This window comes from Ochlerotatus camptorhynchus, unplaced genomic scaffold (assembly GCF_037179485.1).
Source record: "Ochlerotatus camptorhynchus isolate MF236.1 unplaced genomic scaffold, CSIRO-AGI_Acam_v1.1 ptg000008l, whole genome shotgun sequence".
Taxonomy (NCBI): Eukaryota; Metazoa; Arthropoda; class Insecta; order Diptera; family Culicidae; genus Ochlerotatus; species Ochlerotatus camptorhynchus.
Window position 1 is genome coordinate 804,476 of NW_027040500.1, and position 16,959 is coordinate 821,434.

General features: G+C 37.1%; 1 protein-coding gene across 5 annotated transcripts in view; it reads left to right on the forward strand.

Annotated features, from left to right (window-relative positions):
* The window catches only part of LOC135698564 (WD repeat-containing protein 47), a 228,329-nt gene that overhangs the window by 169,587 nt on the left and 41,783 nt on the right, over nucleotides 1-16,959 (forward strand). The window contains exons 1-2 of one of the 5 annotated variants that reach the window (XM_065218633.1): nucleotides 12,132-13,760; nucleotides 15,855-16,326. The exons of the other annotated variants lie outside the window; for them this stretch is intronic. Of the exons in view, the coding sequence (XP_065074705.1) occupies nucleotides 13,330-13,760; nucleotides 15,855-16,326 (903 nt within the window). The 5' untranslated portion in view covers nucleotides 12,132-13,329. Of the gene's footprint in view, nucleotides 1-12,131; nucleotides 13,761-15,854; nucleotides 16,327-16,959 lie in introns of those variants that run through there. 5 annotated transcript variants of the gene reach the window in all.

The window sequence follows — 16,959 nt, forward strand, 5'->3', positions numbered from 1 at the left end:
AAATTTTGACACAGAACTACAAATATGCTGAATTTTACGTGTACGTAATATCAAGTTATTGGAAGCGCTTGCCGGAAATTGACGGGCTGGTTGAAAATTGCCAACTAATTAGCACATTTATAATTTGAAATTTCCGAAGTCTATTATTTCGGAAATGTTTAACCATACCGTTAATAACTTTCTTTAGCACGCCGTCGTTTATTGGCAATATGGTTGAAATTTTTAAAACTATAACACTTCGGAAATTTCGAATTATAAATGTGTAAAAAAAATCGGACTAAATTATCTAAATTGTTTAAAATAATGCTGTTTCGATCTTGGAACCTACAAATTTTAAAAGTGCTGATTTTTTGTCAGATTTAATTTTCCAGTTATTTTAGTCTTAAAAATAAAATCCCGTTACTGTTTTTTCAGCAACACCAAGGCTCGCTTCACCATAAAAAAAAATTCGAAATTGTAATATCATTAGATTTTATAATGATACTTTGTAATTAGAACTTACAAGAAAAGGTTATGTCTTCTTCTTCTTCTTCCTCGCATTTCAAGTTTATTGCGTATTGCATATTAGCTTATTGCGTGCTCTCAACTTAGTGTTCTAGATGCACTTCCACAGGTATTAAATTTGAGGGCGACCCCGGCGTAGTGGTTAACATCCATACCTCTCACGCCAAAGTCACGAGTTCAAATCTCACCCCCGGACAAGTCACGAATGACCCAAGAGTGTTAAAGTGACTATAATAATAAAAAAAAAGTTATTAAATTGAGAGCTTTCGATGCCTGTACCATTTTTGCATTAGTATAATTGTGTGGCAAGAACAATCATACTCTATGCCCAGGGAAGTCGAGAAATTTATCAACCCGAAAAATTCCTAGACCGGACCGGGAATCGAACCCACCCACCTCCAGCATGGTCTTGCTTTGTAGCTGTGCCTTTACCGACTGAGCTAAGGGAGGTCCCAAGGTTATGTGTTTGAAAAATAAAACCAGTCAGTTTCGCTTTCAGAGAATCACAATTGATTTGAAGATTCGTGAACGGGGAGGGAGGGTCATCTTGCAAAATTGGAAATTTAATTGCCTAAATCCATTGGCCGCTCTGGTTTCGGCTCATTAGATTTTCGGTTGTATTATTGTGGACCGGTGATCGAATTTTAGTAGGTCCAAGCCCCAAGCGCGATAAAATATCTGATTGAATTAGTTTTTGCAATCGTTTTTTTTTTTTCTAGATTACTGCTGAAATGTATTTTTGTGTGCTATCACATTTCCTTTTGTTATCCCGTATGACCTCAATTGCGTGTGATCTATTGTTCGGTTGATGCGATGAGCGAGGCTTTTGTTCACGCGAGTGTGGTGTGCTTTAATTATAATAGATACTGTAAACACGGATCGATCATGCAGTGTTTGAGCTTAACTCTTGACTGGAATGAATGGCCGGGATTGGTGATGAAAGTGAAAGCCAAGCAAAAATTAAAATTATAAGGATGAAACATTAATCATACCTTTTTCTTGTGCTGCTCTATATATGGATCATAAGAAAGTGATATTGTTCAGTTGGTGAGGCTGTGCACATTATGCTTTTGTTGATATTGATCGAGATTTACGCATGATATCAATACCTTCTTGTGAATTCTTGTTGTACTATAAGAAAAGTATCATCAAATTGTTTGGCTCGCGTTGAATGCGCGCGACAGTTTATGTTTGGCTCGTTTTTACGTTCATACAGTATGCAAAAAAAGTTTATCCACCCCCCTACCAATTAACATTTCTTTTTGTTTTTCTGGTGAAAATCAGTTTATTTTTATGAGTGTTCCGCCATGATTTATCAATTTATGTTTATTTATCACATTGCCATTGAAAATACGGCGTTTGTATCTTTTCTTGAGATTTCATGTGATAAATTATGAAAAATGGTAAAAAATTACGCAAAAAAAGTTTATCCACCCGCAAACGGATACTATGATTTAAGTATTCTGCAACTTTATCGAATGTTAACATTGTGTCTATCTGTCATTTAGTGCTCTTGAAGTTTTCGTGCTCAAAATTTTAGTTTTGTGTTCAAAATTGGAAGTTATTTGTTTCAAAATGCCTAAAAAAGATCAAATTTCGATCAGAATCCGAAATTTGATTATTGAACATCACAAAACTCGCATAAGCTACCGTGATATTGCCGATATTGTCCAGATTCACAAATATATGGTCGCTAGAATTGTGCAGATGTACAAAAAGCGTGGTTCTATCTCACCAGCTAAGTGATCGGGGCGTCCTTCAAAGACAACTGGCCGAATTGACAGAGCTATCTTGAAGAAGGCGGAGCTGGACCGGGGACTATGAGCTCCAAAAATTGCGAAACAGATTGAAAGCGAGTTTTCCATTTAACTGACATCACAATCCGTACGAAATCGTCTTCACAAGAAAAGTCTTAAGGGCAGAGTAGCTCTTAAGAAGCCATGGTTTTCCGTAAAAATTAAAAAAAAAAAGATTGAAGTGGGCCCAGGACCACATTCTAGCACAATTCTAGCGACCGTATCTTTGTGAATCTGGACAATATCGGCAATATCACGGTAGCTTTTACCAGTTTTGTGATGTTCAATAATCAAATTTTGGATACTGATCGAAATTTGGTCTTTTTTGGGCATTTTGAAACATTTTTGAACAAATTTTGAACACAAATCTGTAAATTTTGAGCACGAAAACTTTCAGAGCACTAAAAGACAGATAGACACAATTTTTACATTCGATAAAGTTGCAGAATACACACTAAAACTCTGTAAAACACACTTAAATCATAGTATCCGTTTGGGGGTGGATAAACTTTTTTTGCGTAATTTTTTACCATTTTTCATAATTTATCACATGAAATCCCAAGAAAAGATATAAACGCCGTATTTTCAATGGCAATGTGATAAATAAACATAAATTGATAAATCATGGCGGAACACTCATAAAAATAAACTGATTTTCACCAGAAAAACAAAAAGAAATGTTAATTGGTAGGGGGGGTGGATAAACTTTTTTTGCATACTGTATTTATCTCCCAGGAGCCATTTATTTGTTGAGTGGAGGATCGTGGGTTCTGCTTCAGACTCCTTTGCGTTTTGGGTTGATGGAGTCTCATTCTTGCATCATTTGCTTACCATGCTTTGATGGGCCTCATTCATTTCCGGGGTGAGTTCTGATCTGATTCATATTCCCAAACAACGAGGACGTCCTTCGTGTGACAATCAAAGAGACGCAGTGGTGTTCTTCGACCAGCAGTTTACTTAAGCGCTCGTGAGATATTGCGGTGAGAGGTCAATTAAGAAACCCGAGCAGAAGAAAATAACTAATGAATACCGAATTCTGACCTGATACCAAAATTTGGTATTGACCAGCATGACCTAAGAGGTAAAATACCAAAGAATAATACCAAAAAAATTTATGCAACATACCTTGTAAATAACAAAAAATGATATTTGGATACCAAAAAAATACCTGTGTGGTATTGTTTTGGTATTGGATTTGCATAATTTGGTATTGGAATAGTATTGTGGAAACATTTTTTTTTTGGTATTATTTTTTGGTATTTTACCTCTTATGTCAGGCTCATCCATACCAATCTAAGGTATCGAGAAATTCGTTCCTGCTGCGGGAAGAGGCATCCTTTAGTGCCGTCTAGTGACGATATACAGGCTGTGTTCTTTAAGCATTATTTGATGATATAATATAAAATATATTAATATCTTTAATTTAATTAGGTCTGATCGTTTATTTTCGCTTTACTGACTTTTTCAGCTGTTTTTGAAACCCAGTTAAAAAATATTGACGATTATAAAAAAAATCTTTGTGAATGTATGTATTAGGGTCCCATGAACAAAAAAACACTTCTTTACGTGGGAAAACATTAAGACAGAATCATTGAATTTATTTGGTTTTTGTTTTTAGAATGCTTTTGTTGTAATTACCTTCTTCAAATATGTATTAAAAAACTACAAGTTTGACATTCAATATTTTGATCAATGTACACAATATAGAAGTAACAAAATACAGAAGCAACGTAAAATGAAAATGTTTGCGGGCTAATTTCAGTGTACGTTTTATAAAATGAACAGTCGTTAGTTTGATATGTATGTACATTTTGCATTTCCAGCTTTTGCTATTTTCGTATTAAGCAGTGAACCTTTTACTAACAGGCCATTAGCTTTGGGATCATACATAAGTAACGTAGCATATTTTTTGCCAATTTTGTACACCTTTTCCGTCTATAATCTTCTGTGATAAATGTTGTTTGCAATTCTGTGCCTGTTACCCAACCCTGATGGAACTTTTCTCGTGTGCTTGCTATGGATGATAATGTTTTTGCACTACTGACCATTTTGACTCAAGACAAATCTTGCAAAAGGGTGTTTCACATATGTCTTTTTTTTTCTTCAAAATATCATAACTTGAAATACGTTGATTTTATTTTTTTTTAATTATACTTAGGGTAAATTCACTAATTTTCGAACATTTTGTACGCAAAAGGATCATAAACATAATTCATGAAATTAAATTACCACATATTTCTCCCATTTGCGTGACTTCTTTCTTACCCCAATCAATGAAGTCGCTACATATAACTAACAACAGAAAATTAAGACTTGCGTACGTACTCTGATTAGAAGCGACCTAAAGAAAAATCAACATTAAACGAAAATCTGAAAATAAACTGAAATTTAAATCCACGCTGGCGAAATTAGGTTACTCAACCACAAAAACACTCCCCAACACTGTTTTTGTTGATTCTGTGTAGAATACTCCAACCGCTAAACAAACTTTACACTGTGCTTTGTGCGGAAGTAGCATTGCATGCTCACCTTCAGATGCAGACTATACCAATTACCTACCAACCGTTTCAAAACATCAATTTCTTCGGTAGCCGCAATTCGTTCGCTACTAATCTCACTTCAACAGAGTACCCCAGCTGAGAAAACTCACGCCGCAACTCTCTGGAGCACGCTAAACCAGCCACCGACCATTTCTCACTTCTGGCCTAGCTGCAGGCCACCTTATGTTACTGTTACTGCGCTATGAGGAGCCATCAAAACCTCCCATCCCCCATGGCCTACGACGAAGCAGAAACATTCATTCAGTACTTGCACAGCTCTCTCGCCAATCGGACGCGTGAATTTCTACACACGGGCGGACTGCGAATAACGTCGACGACGAGAGGAAAATCTTTTCCGCGCTTTTAAAACGGTAGCAGAATACATTATTCGCGCTCATTTACAGAATCGCTTTGCTTTTTCTCGCCGTTCTCTGTTGATTGTAGAACATCTTGTGGCACTGTCTGCGCATCTGGATCTTGGGTGATCTGTATTTGTGCCTGGGTAGTGGAACATATGTGCACTTATGTTTATTGTGTGATTTGCATTTTGCGGGAAAAAAAATTAGCCCATTGAACGAGGCACATCGGAATTGATAGCATCGCTGAACACAGATGGAGGATTGAGAAGAAGAGAAGATTTGTGTGTAAATTACGGAACAGAATCTCCTCCAGATTGCTGGAATACCTGAAGAAACCTACTTATATGTTGCTGTTGCTGCTGGTAGTGGGATGGGTGGATCATGAACGGGATGCGATCGATTCAGCTTAGTGCATCAGCAGCAGTAGCATCGCGGAAAACGAAGAAGAGAATATAACTGTGCTTGATCGTGATGATTATCTCTTTCTATCGCGGTGTTTTGTGCTGTGTGTGTCTTTTGCTGCTTTTTCTTCTGCTGCTACGTCACAGGAGTTTGGATTTTGTACAAAGATTGAACTGGCCCGACCGGCTGCTGCTCCTGTGTATGGTAGATGGAAAACAATTATGAACAACGAAGAAAATACTTTCAGTGTTACAGTTAGATTTGCGCATCGTTTTCCCCTTTCTTTCAACAACAGTGTGGAGTAAAAGCCGCCAGTTTGTTGTATGCGGTGGCGTTATGTTACTCTTTTGTGTGTTCTACTTGGAAGATTCGGGTGTTGCATATAGGGTGGCAAAAAAAAATGCAAGACGATGAATATATGAGACAAATGATTTATGAGGGGAAATATCTACTATTTGCAAGTCAAATATAGGATGGAAACCTGTAAAACTGGGAAATAACCGGGAATTTGAAAAAAAAAAGTAACCAAGAAGACCGGGAAAAACCAGGAATTCGATGGAAGAACCGGGAAAAAACAAAAAACCTAACATACGCTCACAAGTTTATTTTTATGAATAAAAACTTATTATAAAGTTTTTGAACATAAAACTTAAGAATTCGTTATGATTTCTAAACCATGTGGTTTCCATTTTTTCAACTTACGTGTTACTTTTTGAATTGGTATAACATTAACCATTTTAATATTCTAAAATTAAACATTGTTTAATCCAAACTTGGATTTATTTCCGGTGACTCTAATGCCATGTCCAGGCTAGGAAGTTGTAACGCCTTTTGCAAGATACAAGAACAATTGCGATACAGTGTTCTTGTATCACGGAATCCGTCGAGGCGTCCCGGGCGTAGTGATTGACATCCATAACTCTCACGCCAACGTCACGAGTTCAAATATCATCTCCGGATAAGTCATGAATGACATTTATCGACACCTGTCTATAACACTTCACAGCTCTTTAAACATGACATCAATGTAAACCATATTTCATAATAAATTTGGAGGTTTATTTGTGATATGATATTCAACATTGCGAAGAGTAAATGTTCTTTTCACATGACAATACATGTCAAAAAAATATTAATATTACATATTAAGAATTAACGGCGCCGGTGGTGTAGTGGTAAGCGTGATTACCTCTCACCCCAGCAGGCCTGGGTTCAATCCCAGTCGGCGCCGCCGGGATGTTCTGAGGCATAACATCTCTGATCACGCCTTCCTTCGGATGGGAAGTAAAGCCGTTGGTCCCCGGTTCATGAGTTGATGGGTCGATAGGTAGGGTCCAGGTGTGGGAGCTGCCTTCCTGGCACGTCGGTAGCATTGGTGCTCAGCATGGAAAACAAGATCGACGGAAAAAACAAACCAAAGGAAAAAAAAAAATATTCAGAATTATCACGGAATTCTTCTTAAACATAAGCATTTTTATGGAGTCCTTCCTTTGCAACTTTTATGAGAATTGGATTTCTTTGAAATTTTTCCCTATACTTTCTCAAATATTTCATCAGAAATACCTTCGAATTATTTTCTACATTTTCTTGAAACTTTTCTTCACAATTTCTTTTAAAGCCTTAATTTATGTATTATTCTCAGAATACAATTAATTTGAATTGTTTTAATTTCCTGGAAGTAATTTTCTGAATATTTCTTAGTAATTCTTTCTTAATATTTATTTGAAATTATTCTGAAAACATCCTTTAAATTCAGCATACAACTCTTTTTGAACTCTAATCCTTATCCTCTAGGGAGTCTCATTAAAAGTGTCCGACTCGTCTTGCTGCTCTCCTTACGATTTTTATTAAATTCTCATCAGAATCACTTAAGAATTCATTTCAGAACTTCCTTTCTTCTCCACAGAAAACCCTTGCGATTAATTTCGTAATTTCTTAGAACTTTATCTCAAAGTTATCTAGAAGTGTTATCCAGAACTCCCTTTCCCTTTTTTTTAGAAATCCTCAGCATCTTTTTGGAGTTAACACTTTAATTTGGTTTAAATTCTCCCCAAAATTCTTAAGGTATTCTCCGCAGAATTCTGTAAAATAAATCTTAAAAGTTTCAGAACCCTGAATTTCAGTCCCAGATTGATGAAAAGATTTCCAATTCTATTTTTTTTTTCTAAATCTAGAATCACGAAGATTTTTATAGATCACAAATCTTGAAAATATGGCATAACGGGTGTTCAATAAAAAATGAGAATTTTTCCAGTCATATACTGCCCATAATCGCAAGTCAGTCCCATCTGTAAAAAACTGGAAATGAGCAAACGGCGTTCAAAGATTTTACAAGTTTTCTGATTTGGCACTTATTTTGGAGGAATAAATTTAAAAATAAACGTACAATGTGATAGAATGCATCTATGTTTACCAAACAATAATCGTGAATTTTTTTATTTTTTCGCCAAAATATGAGTGGGACTGTCTTGCGAATACATTTAACGCCAATGAGAAAAATAACCGTCAGTCACAATTCCATGACGATGCTGCATTAGTTTAGCACAGTATTGAAAAGTAGAAAGATACCGTGGTCCCATAGAACGTTATTGAATGTTTCTGGATTTGTTCCGCTGGTTCCAGAGGAATGGCTAGAACATATTCCGGTGAGTATGGGTCTTTATCAGACCAGAACTTTTCATAAACGTGCCAAACCCACCATGCAATAAATCAATTCACATGAGAATTCAAAAATAAGATCAATAAGAGTCATGATGAGTGACCAGCACCATGTTGGCCACACCCGGATATATACCGGGTGTCCCCGAGAAAGTGGTGAATCCTTTCTAAATCAAAATCCATCAATCGATACATCAAATCACATGAGAATTCAAAGCCATATCCATTGGCGGTCAAACTGAGTATCGTAAGAACTATATTGGCCACATCCGGGCATGTTCCAGATACCCTAGGGGAAGTGGATAAATCTGTCTTGAGACAAATCTCATGATGCGATGTGTTGTCGAACGTTTCTAATGGGACTGACTTGCGGTTACTTTTCGCTGTGGGACAATTTGACTTGGTATTGTTTTTCATTTTTCTTGAACAAACCACCTTTTTTCAATAGCACATCTCAAAAAACATAGAAAGATAAAATGAATAATGATGCTGAATCAAAATTGATAAAAATGCAGATTGGACTGACTTGCGATTACCTTTATCTCATTTGAGTGGCTCAGAAGTAAAGGGGTGCAAGTAACAAATAGAGCCGGATAATATTTTAAGATAAAATTAACCATAAGTGCATATGCAATTTATGGACAGCCCCTAATGTGAATAACGTAAAAAAACGTTGCTCATATTTGCAAACCAACCGGATAATTTTCAAGTTCGTCACTTGCATCCCTTTCCTTCTAACGCCCTCATTTGTAATCAAATTCAAAATTTCAAAACAACAATTTCTCAATCCAATCTCTCACTGTTTATAATATGGTCTAATAACCCATTCAGACTGATAGTGTTCAATCTAGTGACTAGAAAAAAATGTCTATGATCCTCAGTAAATTCAGGGGCTTCGAAAACATGAGGGTTAGGGCTTAATAAAAGTGATACAAATCAAAATATTTCGAAAATAACATTTACTTTTCGAATATTTCATATAATCACGTCACAGCTATTGATTGCTGCCAGTTGACTAAAAGAATAGAGAAAGGACTGGCGGTACTCGCTTTACAACTGCTCTTATAAGATTGACCAAATGTTTTTGAATCACCCATCCGAACAACTCGAGGGATGGGAAACTCCAAAGTTATTTTAGTCTTTATCTTTACTTTCATTCATATAAGTGAGGGGCGGAAAGGAGCCCACCATATCTAACTACGCCTATGAAATGTAGCACATGTTTTTGAACACATCTGAACATACCACCTTGACAAGAACAGAAACACCGAAGTTATTGCACATACCAAATCGATAAGATATGAAACTCCGAAGTTATTTCAGTTTGAAACTTCACTTCTATTGATATGAGTGATACCGTGCCTTTACTGACTAGGCTATAAGGCCCCACAATTTAAAAGTAAAAAAAAAAAATAAGTAAATTAGATTTTTTTTAACTATTTTTTCAAATGAAGTAATGAAATTGGGTTGTTAGCGGAATGCTTAAATAAAACATAAAACTCAGCAAAAAAAGGTGGGAATGACACTGGTGAAGACTGCACATAGTAGTCGAAATACCAAAATTAATTAAGTGGAATTAAATGGAAGATTTCTTTTCAAAGTTAGAAGAATAATGCCTTCTGCAAAGTTAGCTAGCTAGCTAGTTAGTTAGCAAGCTACTTTGCTCAAAAAGTCATAACTCTATGTGCAGTACTTTTAGAATTATTCTAATTTACATTGCATTGTAACCATATTAAATATACCCATATGAAAGCTTTGTTCATGTGTCAGCTTGTGTTCATAATGAAAACGGTAGGGCGAGATAGTTTAATGTTTTCCTAGCATTTAAATTCATTAATCATCCCAGATAACTAGAACGCATAAATATCAAGGTTATTTCTTTGATATTCATGCTTGTACATATACATACAAATTGTACATAAAACTTGAAACATACTTAAATGTAAATGAGTTGAATGGGGTAACTTTAAATCAAAAATACGCAAAACAAATGGCATATACAAAAAATAAATTATTCATGAATTTCTTAAATCCTCTGTAGATGTTTGAACTCTAATGGTAGTTCTTATACCTGCCTGTAGTAAACAAGTTATTTTTCCCAGAGTAGTTTTTTTTTCATGCAAAAGCTTCATAAGATTTTTTTCTAGGTTCAATGTATTGGCAACAATATATTTACTTCATAAAATTAACTAAGTTTAATTCTACACAGTTACCACATTGCAAAATTTGGTCATGTCGTGATTTTTCATAGATTCGGTTTATTATTTATAAAAAAGACTGTAAGAGACTCTTACATTTTACTTGTTTATAGGAAAGTTTGAACATACTGAGAGGTAAGCACACATCATCGGTAAGAGACATGTGTGTGAGAAAATTTGCGAAAAAATCTAAGGGCACCGGTGGGATTCGAACCCACAATTCCCATTCAGTACACGGGTGCATTGCCAATTATACAACGGTGGACCTATGGTCTACGGATGTATTTGGCTAATGACATTTGAGTTTCGAATCCGTTCCCCACCCTAGTCTTTTTGCGCAAGCGTTCTCTGATACACAACAATCGTCTATTATCGACGATATGTGCTTGTACCGCAACCACTCAGTGTTTGTTCACATCGACTGATACTGAGTGGTTGCGGTACAAGCACATATCGTCGATAATAGACGATTGTTGTGTATCAGAGAACGCTTGCGCAAAAAGACTAGGGTGGGGAACGGATTCGAAACTCAAATGTCATTAGCCAAATACATCCGTAGACCATAGGTCCACCGTTGTATAATTGGCAATGCACCCGTGTACTGAATGGGAATTGTGGGTTCGAATCCCACCGGTGCCCTTAGATTTTTTCGCAAATTTTCTCACACACATGTCTCTTACCGATGATGTGTGCTTACCTCTCAGTATGTTCAAACTTTCCTATAAACAATTAAATTGACTGCAAAGTCGCTAAACCGTAAAATCAAAAAACTTACATTTTACGGTTGTTTGAACGATTAGATGTGTTCCTTATGGCCTATGGAATTTCCATAGGCCTTAATTGGATTGGAACACATTATAGTAGGAACGTATATCCATAACTGGTACACCTAACCTACCTAATATTCATTTTTTGTATAGCATTGCGTACATTATAAGAGTGTTGAAAAGTGCGATAACGCTATTAAAAGTGCACTTTTACGTTAGAGCGTGTTAGTGTTTTTGGCACACTTATTCCTTGGTACGTAAGAAATAAGTGCGCAGAAGACACCATACAACGTAAAACAAAACTTTATTAGCGATTCCGCTCTTTTGAGGAGTTAGAAATGCAAAATACATTATAAGTCTTACGATGTTATCCAGTTTAATTTGTCCTATTGCTTGACATCGATTTTTATAGTGTGTGTGCAATTTAGCTTCATCATCGTGCGTTGATTTTTTATATACGATTTTGACTTAGTTAGACTTACACTTAATTACGATTCTCTCGTTGCATCGTTATATCACTTCTAGATGTCTAGAAATTCTGGTTTGATCAGATCGATGACCTGTTCATTTTAATAATATAGATTGGAAGAATGCAGATTAACAATCCTTATTTTTTTATTGTCACAATCATTTGAAAATAGATGTAACTAATAGCCTCTACAGTTAAGATAACATTAATAGATACACACAGAAAAATTTGTTTCAGGGCGTTTTTGATTCAAACATAATGTATCACTATTTCAACAAAACATATTTTTGAATCAACAAAATGGTTTTTAGAATCAACAAACAGATTATTGACTCTACAACCGGTTTGTTGATTCAAAAATATTTTTCTTAGAATTAACCGAATAATATATTTGAAACAATATTAAAAATATATTAATCCCTGAGTCAAAAATATATCCATTTGGATTTAAAAACGATTTCTCTGCGTGTACAAATTAGGATTTATAGAGTTCCTATCCTTCAACTCATTTCTGGTCATTTTTCCAGCAACTCGCAAAAGAAGTATCCGAGTATCATCCATCATGACGATTGCTTCCCGGGAGGTAGTTACATAAACATACGCACGCTCGTAATCAATATATCATTAAAAGTGTACGCTTCTAAATCACTTTCGTTGAAATTTCAATCACACATCACCGCTGTGAAGATCAATATTTAAAAGGGAAAACTTTCTTCGATTTTCCACCTGCGCTCAACAATGACTTTGTTGTTCGGTTTTACATCATCCTAAACTAAACTCGAACCTCACAACCGACTTCAACCGAAAACGAAAACTACTGGTAAATGAAGTTCGAAGAAGCAGTGAAGATAAACGCCACCAACCAGCAGCATCAGCAGCATCGCTTAGTGTTTTTATTGGTGCCAAGCGTAGTATTTTCCTTTTCGTTATTTCAACTGTTTTTGGAAAGTCTCTTTTTCAAGTGTTCAAGTTGTCCGTCAGAGGCGCAACAGATTCCATGGGTAGTGCGTGCAAATACCTTGCTTGAAAGCGACAATGTGCAAATTAGTGAAAACTCATCAACTTTGGGAAAAGTCAGTGAATTTGAAATTGTATTGATGATTAAGATCAGTGAATTACCTCCTGGTTGAAGAGGAGCTATAAAGCAGAAACATTGCGTCGCGCATGCGGAAAAGGTACAAAACGACAATGAACACTTTGAAGCATAGCGAAATGTAAGCAGCATATCGCCACCAAGTACAATTAATAACGCGAGAAGTGCTTTATGGAGTAGTCTTTATCGCTTAATCACTAGCATCGAAACGCGCTTAGTAGTGAAGGTACAAAGCATCATTATCGCTTGAACTTTTTCTCGCTGTGGTCACTGTCATTTAGTGGCTTTGTGTTTTTGGGGTGAAACTTTTTCCCGGTGATGGTGGTGATGACACTGCTTTCATTAACGTCCCAACTCAACGAATCAATGCTACTCCGATTGTGACGCGTCGTCGCGCGGTGATCCCTCATTGAACCGACATAACTAACTCTCGAAATTGGCTACCAAAGGCAAATCTAGGTGGCTTCCTCACTCTTCCTAGCTCTGCTCGTGGAGCTAGTTGTTTTTGATGGTGACAAACTTTTTTGAATCCGGATTCCAAACATGGTACTCACGACGGCCCGCTTCGAACGCGGCTTCGGTATAAACGGAATGGCCGAGAAGCGGTACTCGGATCGCCGGCTGAGACCATGGCCGCCGACCTACGCCGAAAAAGTTGCCAAATCCCGCTGGATGGCGGGAAACCTGGAAATGGGCAATATCGCAATGCGCCCTGGGTCAGCCGGAATGGCCATGCCACCGGGAAGTGTGTTCAATGGCAACATTGGCCCAACGGGGTACCGATATGGGCCACCGCCGATGCTAACCCGACAGAAGAGCGATATTTTCCTGAACATGAAATCATCGCAATCAGTGTTCGACTACAACAACAATTATCTGATCAACAATATTGCTGCCCGAAAGGTGAAGAACATCGCCGGAATGACCGCTGTGGTCGATAGTGACAGCAATTTAGAGGAAGTACGGCGGATGAGGTAGGATTTAATCGGGATGGAGTTGGATTTTTGTTTTGCGAAATGCGCTGTGTCGAGATGGGGGTGAAATTCAGAACATGAAAAAAACGATGGATTTGTTAATCAAACGAACTTGTGACAAAATGTAATAACTTGGTTTTATTTATCAGATAAAATCATTTGCTAATACCGTCATATACCGGCTTTGTTTTTTTTTTAATTTTGCTGGCTATTTTGGTCATTATAATGTTAATTAGAGCAAGACCCAAGACATCTTAGCACCTTAACTATATCACTAGCGTATACAATGCCCGATAAATAAAATGTTCTACATACAGGGGTAGAAACCGCACCCAGCACAGACGAGGAAATAAATTGACGCACAATTTTGTGTTTGCTATTTCACACTTTACAAACGCATCCCCAATTGCACAATCTGAAAAGTTTTAGTGAAACACAATATTTTACCACGCTAAGGAACTAGCATCCCAAGCGTTGTTTTTATTTATGTCGGTTTTTGAGTTGCTTTTACCCGAGCTTTAACCCGAATGTGTTCTACACGGATGATCAGACCGACTTAAAATTGAGTCGAGCTGTAGCATAATTAATTGGAAATAAAATTGCTGCTTTCATCTCTATTGTTTTACGGTTTTTGATATGATTATGATAGTTACTGATTTCGATATAATTAGTTTGTAAATTTCAAGAGATGAACTAGCCCTCGGCTAAAATCTTTAATTAAAAAAAAAGTGTGTTAATTTCGTTTAATATTAAAATATACTTATATATTTACATTATTATATGATCAATTTTCCCACTGGATTATGGTAGATGAACGAAAGTACGATCTTTCAAATGCAACCTACAGTATACAAATCAGCGCTATTTTGAGATATGAACAAAAAGCCGTATCTGATTTTGTACACATGTACTAAAACGTAAATTTGTCGAAACTCTTAGCTCGCCCACGCAAACTAACACCATCATAAGGTAGGGCAAAGTTAGTCCAACGTTCTGGTGGTGTTATTTTGCGTAGGCGAGCTAAGAGAAATTAATTTAATTAATCTTAAATTTAAATTATTGAATTATTTGAGTCAAGGTTATGAAGCACTGATTGGATTCTTTTGATATGTCAGTAATCTATCGCTTTAACTTTCGCGGTGAGTCTTATGATGGTAAGCTCCAACCGGTATTATCCTCGGATTAAATCCCATTCAAAAATGTCCGGCTGATTTGATGCTCACATCAGAGTTAATCAACACGACTCTAAGCTAACATTTTGCAGATCGTTCAAACAGGGACGGTATTAAAAGTTATTTCCGAGTTGGAGCTTATCGCCCTTAGTGTCCATATGACCTTAAACGCCGTTTTATGTCCATCCAATTCGACGGCTTAGAGAAACCCAAAGTCATAAAATCTTCAACAGTGTTAACAAGAACCGTTTGTTCCAATGCACCGGCTTTCATGCGGTTACGTTACAGGCCAACAAAAAGAAACTATGTATTGAAGCTTATTAATACAACTCAATTTACCGGTGCCAATGTTTTCGACCAACGCGGCTTACTACCGGTACGATCTTGAACAAAACGTAAGCTGCTGCTGATGATACTCTGGCACTGGTTCAAGGTCATAAATCATGATACAGGAACATGCTTGTTGCTCTACATTCAAGCTGAACAGAGTACTTTAAATTCCATTTCACTTATGTGCGTTCTGCGCGGTAAACCTGATTTTCGTTCAACCAACGTGCATGTCGTGCCAGTACGGTTAGCAATTGTGGCTTGTGGTAAACATAAATACCAAAGAGAAATTCTGGTTTGCACTAGGCTGAAGGAGAAATGTCGACTTTACCGTTAATTTGCATGTGTTGCATTTGAGTTATTAGCTTCCTATCAGCGATAGATAAATGACTATTTTAGTTCACGTTTTGTGTGTTGGTTAAAAAAATGGGAACAACTGGTCTGTCAGGATTTCGACGAAACGATGAAGCAAATATGCTACTTTCATATCTGAATTTCACCTATCTCGAGAGAAAATTGCGCCTTCTTTGACATCACGCAATCTGGACCGTGTTTCGCAAGACAAAACAAACTGGCAATTTTCTACGATCCGCAGGCGACATTCTACGACGCAACATGGCGGCGCAGGTCAGTTTTTGCATCACCGTTTACAAAAGCAACCGACATTCTTCCATCTCAATTCGGCGACCAAGTCGAGGTCCAAATCGATGGACGATTTCACCACCGGCGGTTTCTTGTTCGAGAACGGATACAACAAGTATCGTGCGCGAAACGGCAAACTAAACAACGGCAGCAGTCTGAATGGTAGTCATAGTGTTAGCAACAACATGATCAATAATAGCAATAATAACAACAACAGCTCAAGCAGTCCCAGCCACTCCGGGATCCATACCAATGGGCTGCGGCATTACAATAATAATTTCGCCAACAACCTGAACGGTGGCTTTAGTTATAATGATCACCTGAACGGAGGCGGCGGAGTCGGTGGAGGAAAGTTCCTGTCCATGAAGAACCACTCCGTGGACAATCTGCTGGAGGTCGACGCTAACTACGAGAGCTATTACCAGGTACTTTAGTTATTACATACATATTATTTGTCTTTGTTAATTATTTAATGCTGAAAAAACTGGGTCAGTTATTGATTTTTCCTGCTTGATCTTTGATAATTGTATCTAAGTTCTTTTTATGATTCTCGTAACTGCTACAGACCGTCTAATACAAGTCTAAGACCATATGGTTCCAACTTTCTATTAAAAACCAATTTGGACACACGTAAATGGTCCCTTCTATACAGTTTTCTCTAAACTAGCAGCACTCTCTCCCAGTCCAACGATCCAAAGAGATGGTTCCGATTTTGAAAAATGATTATAATTAAATGAATTAATTTCATTTGCGTTCGCTGTTTATAGCTACTTTGGTTCAGTACCACAAATTGAATAAACAAAGAAACGCCAAGCATGCCCCTGTGACCCAATTTTCCCCATCGGATACACACACTTGTACCGAACACCGCAATCGCAACGACCAGTAGACCTTGCCGTTTCATGCTAGAAATCTTTCCCTCGTGTAGGTTAACGCTTTTTTGGCCCGTCGTCCGTCTGGCTTTCCATCCAGTATTTCTAGGCTCTCATCACATACCACCTATACCCCTCAACCTTTTCCCAGATTCTGTCCGATGATGTTCATGCAAAGCGAATCAA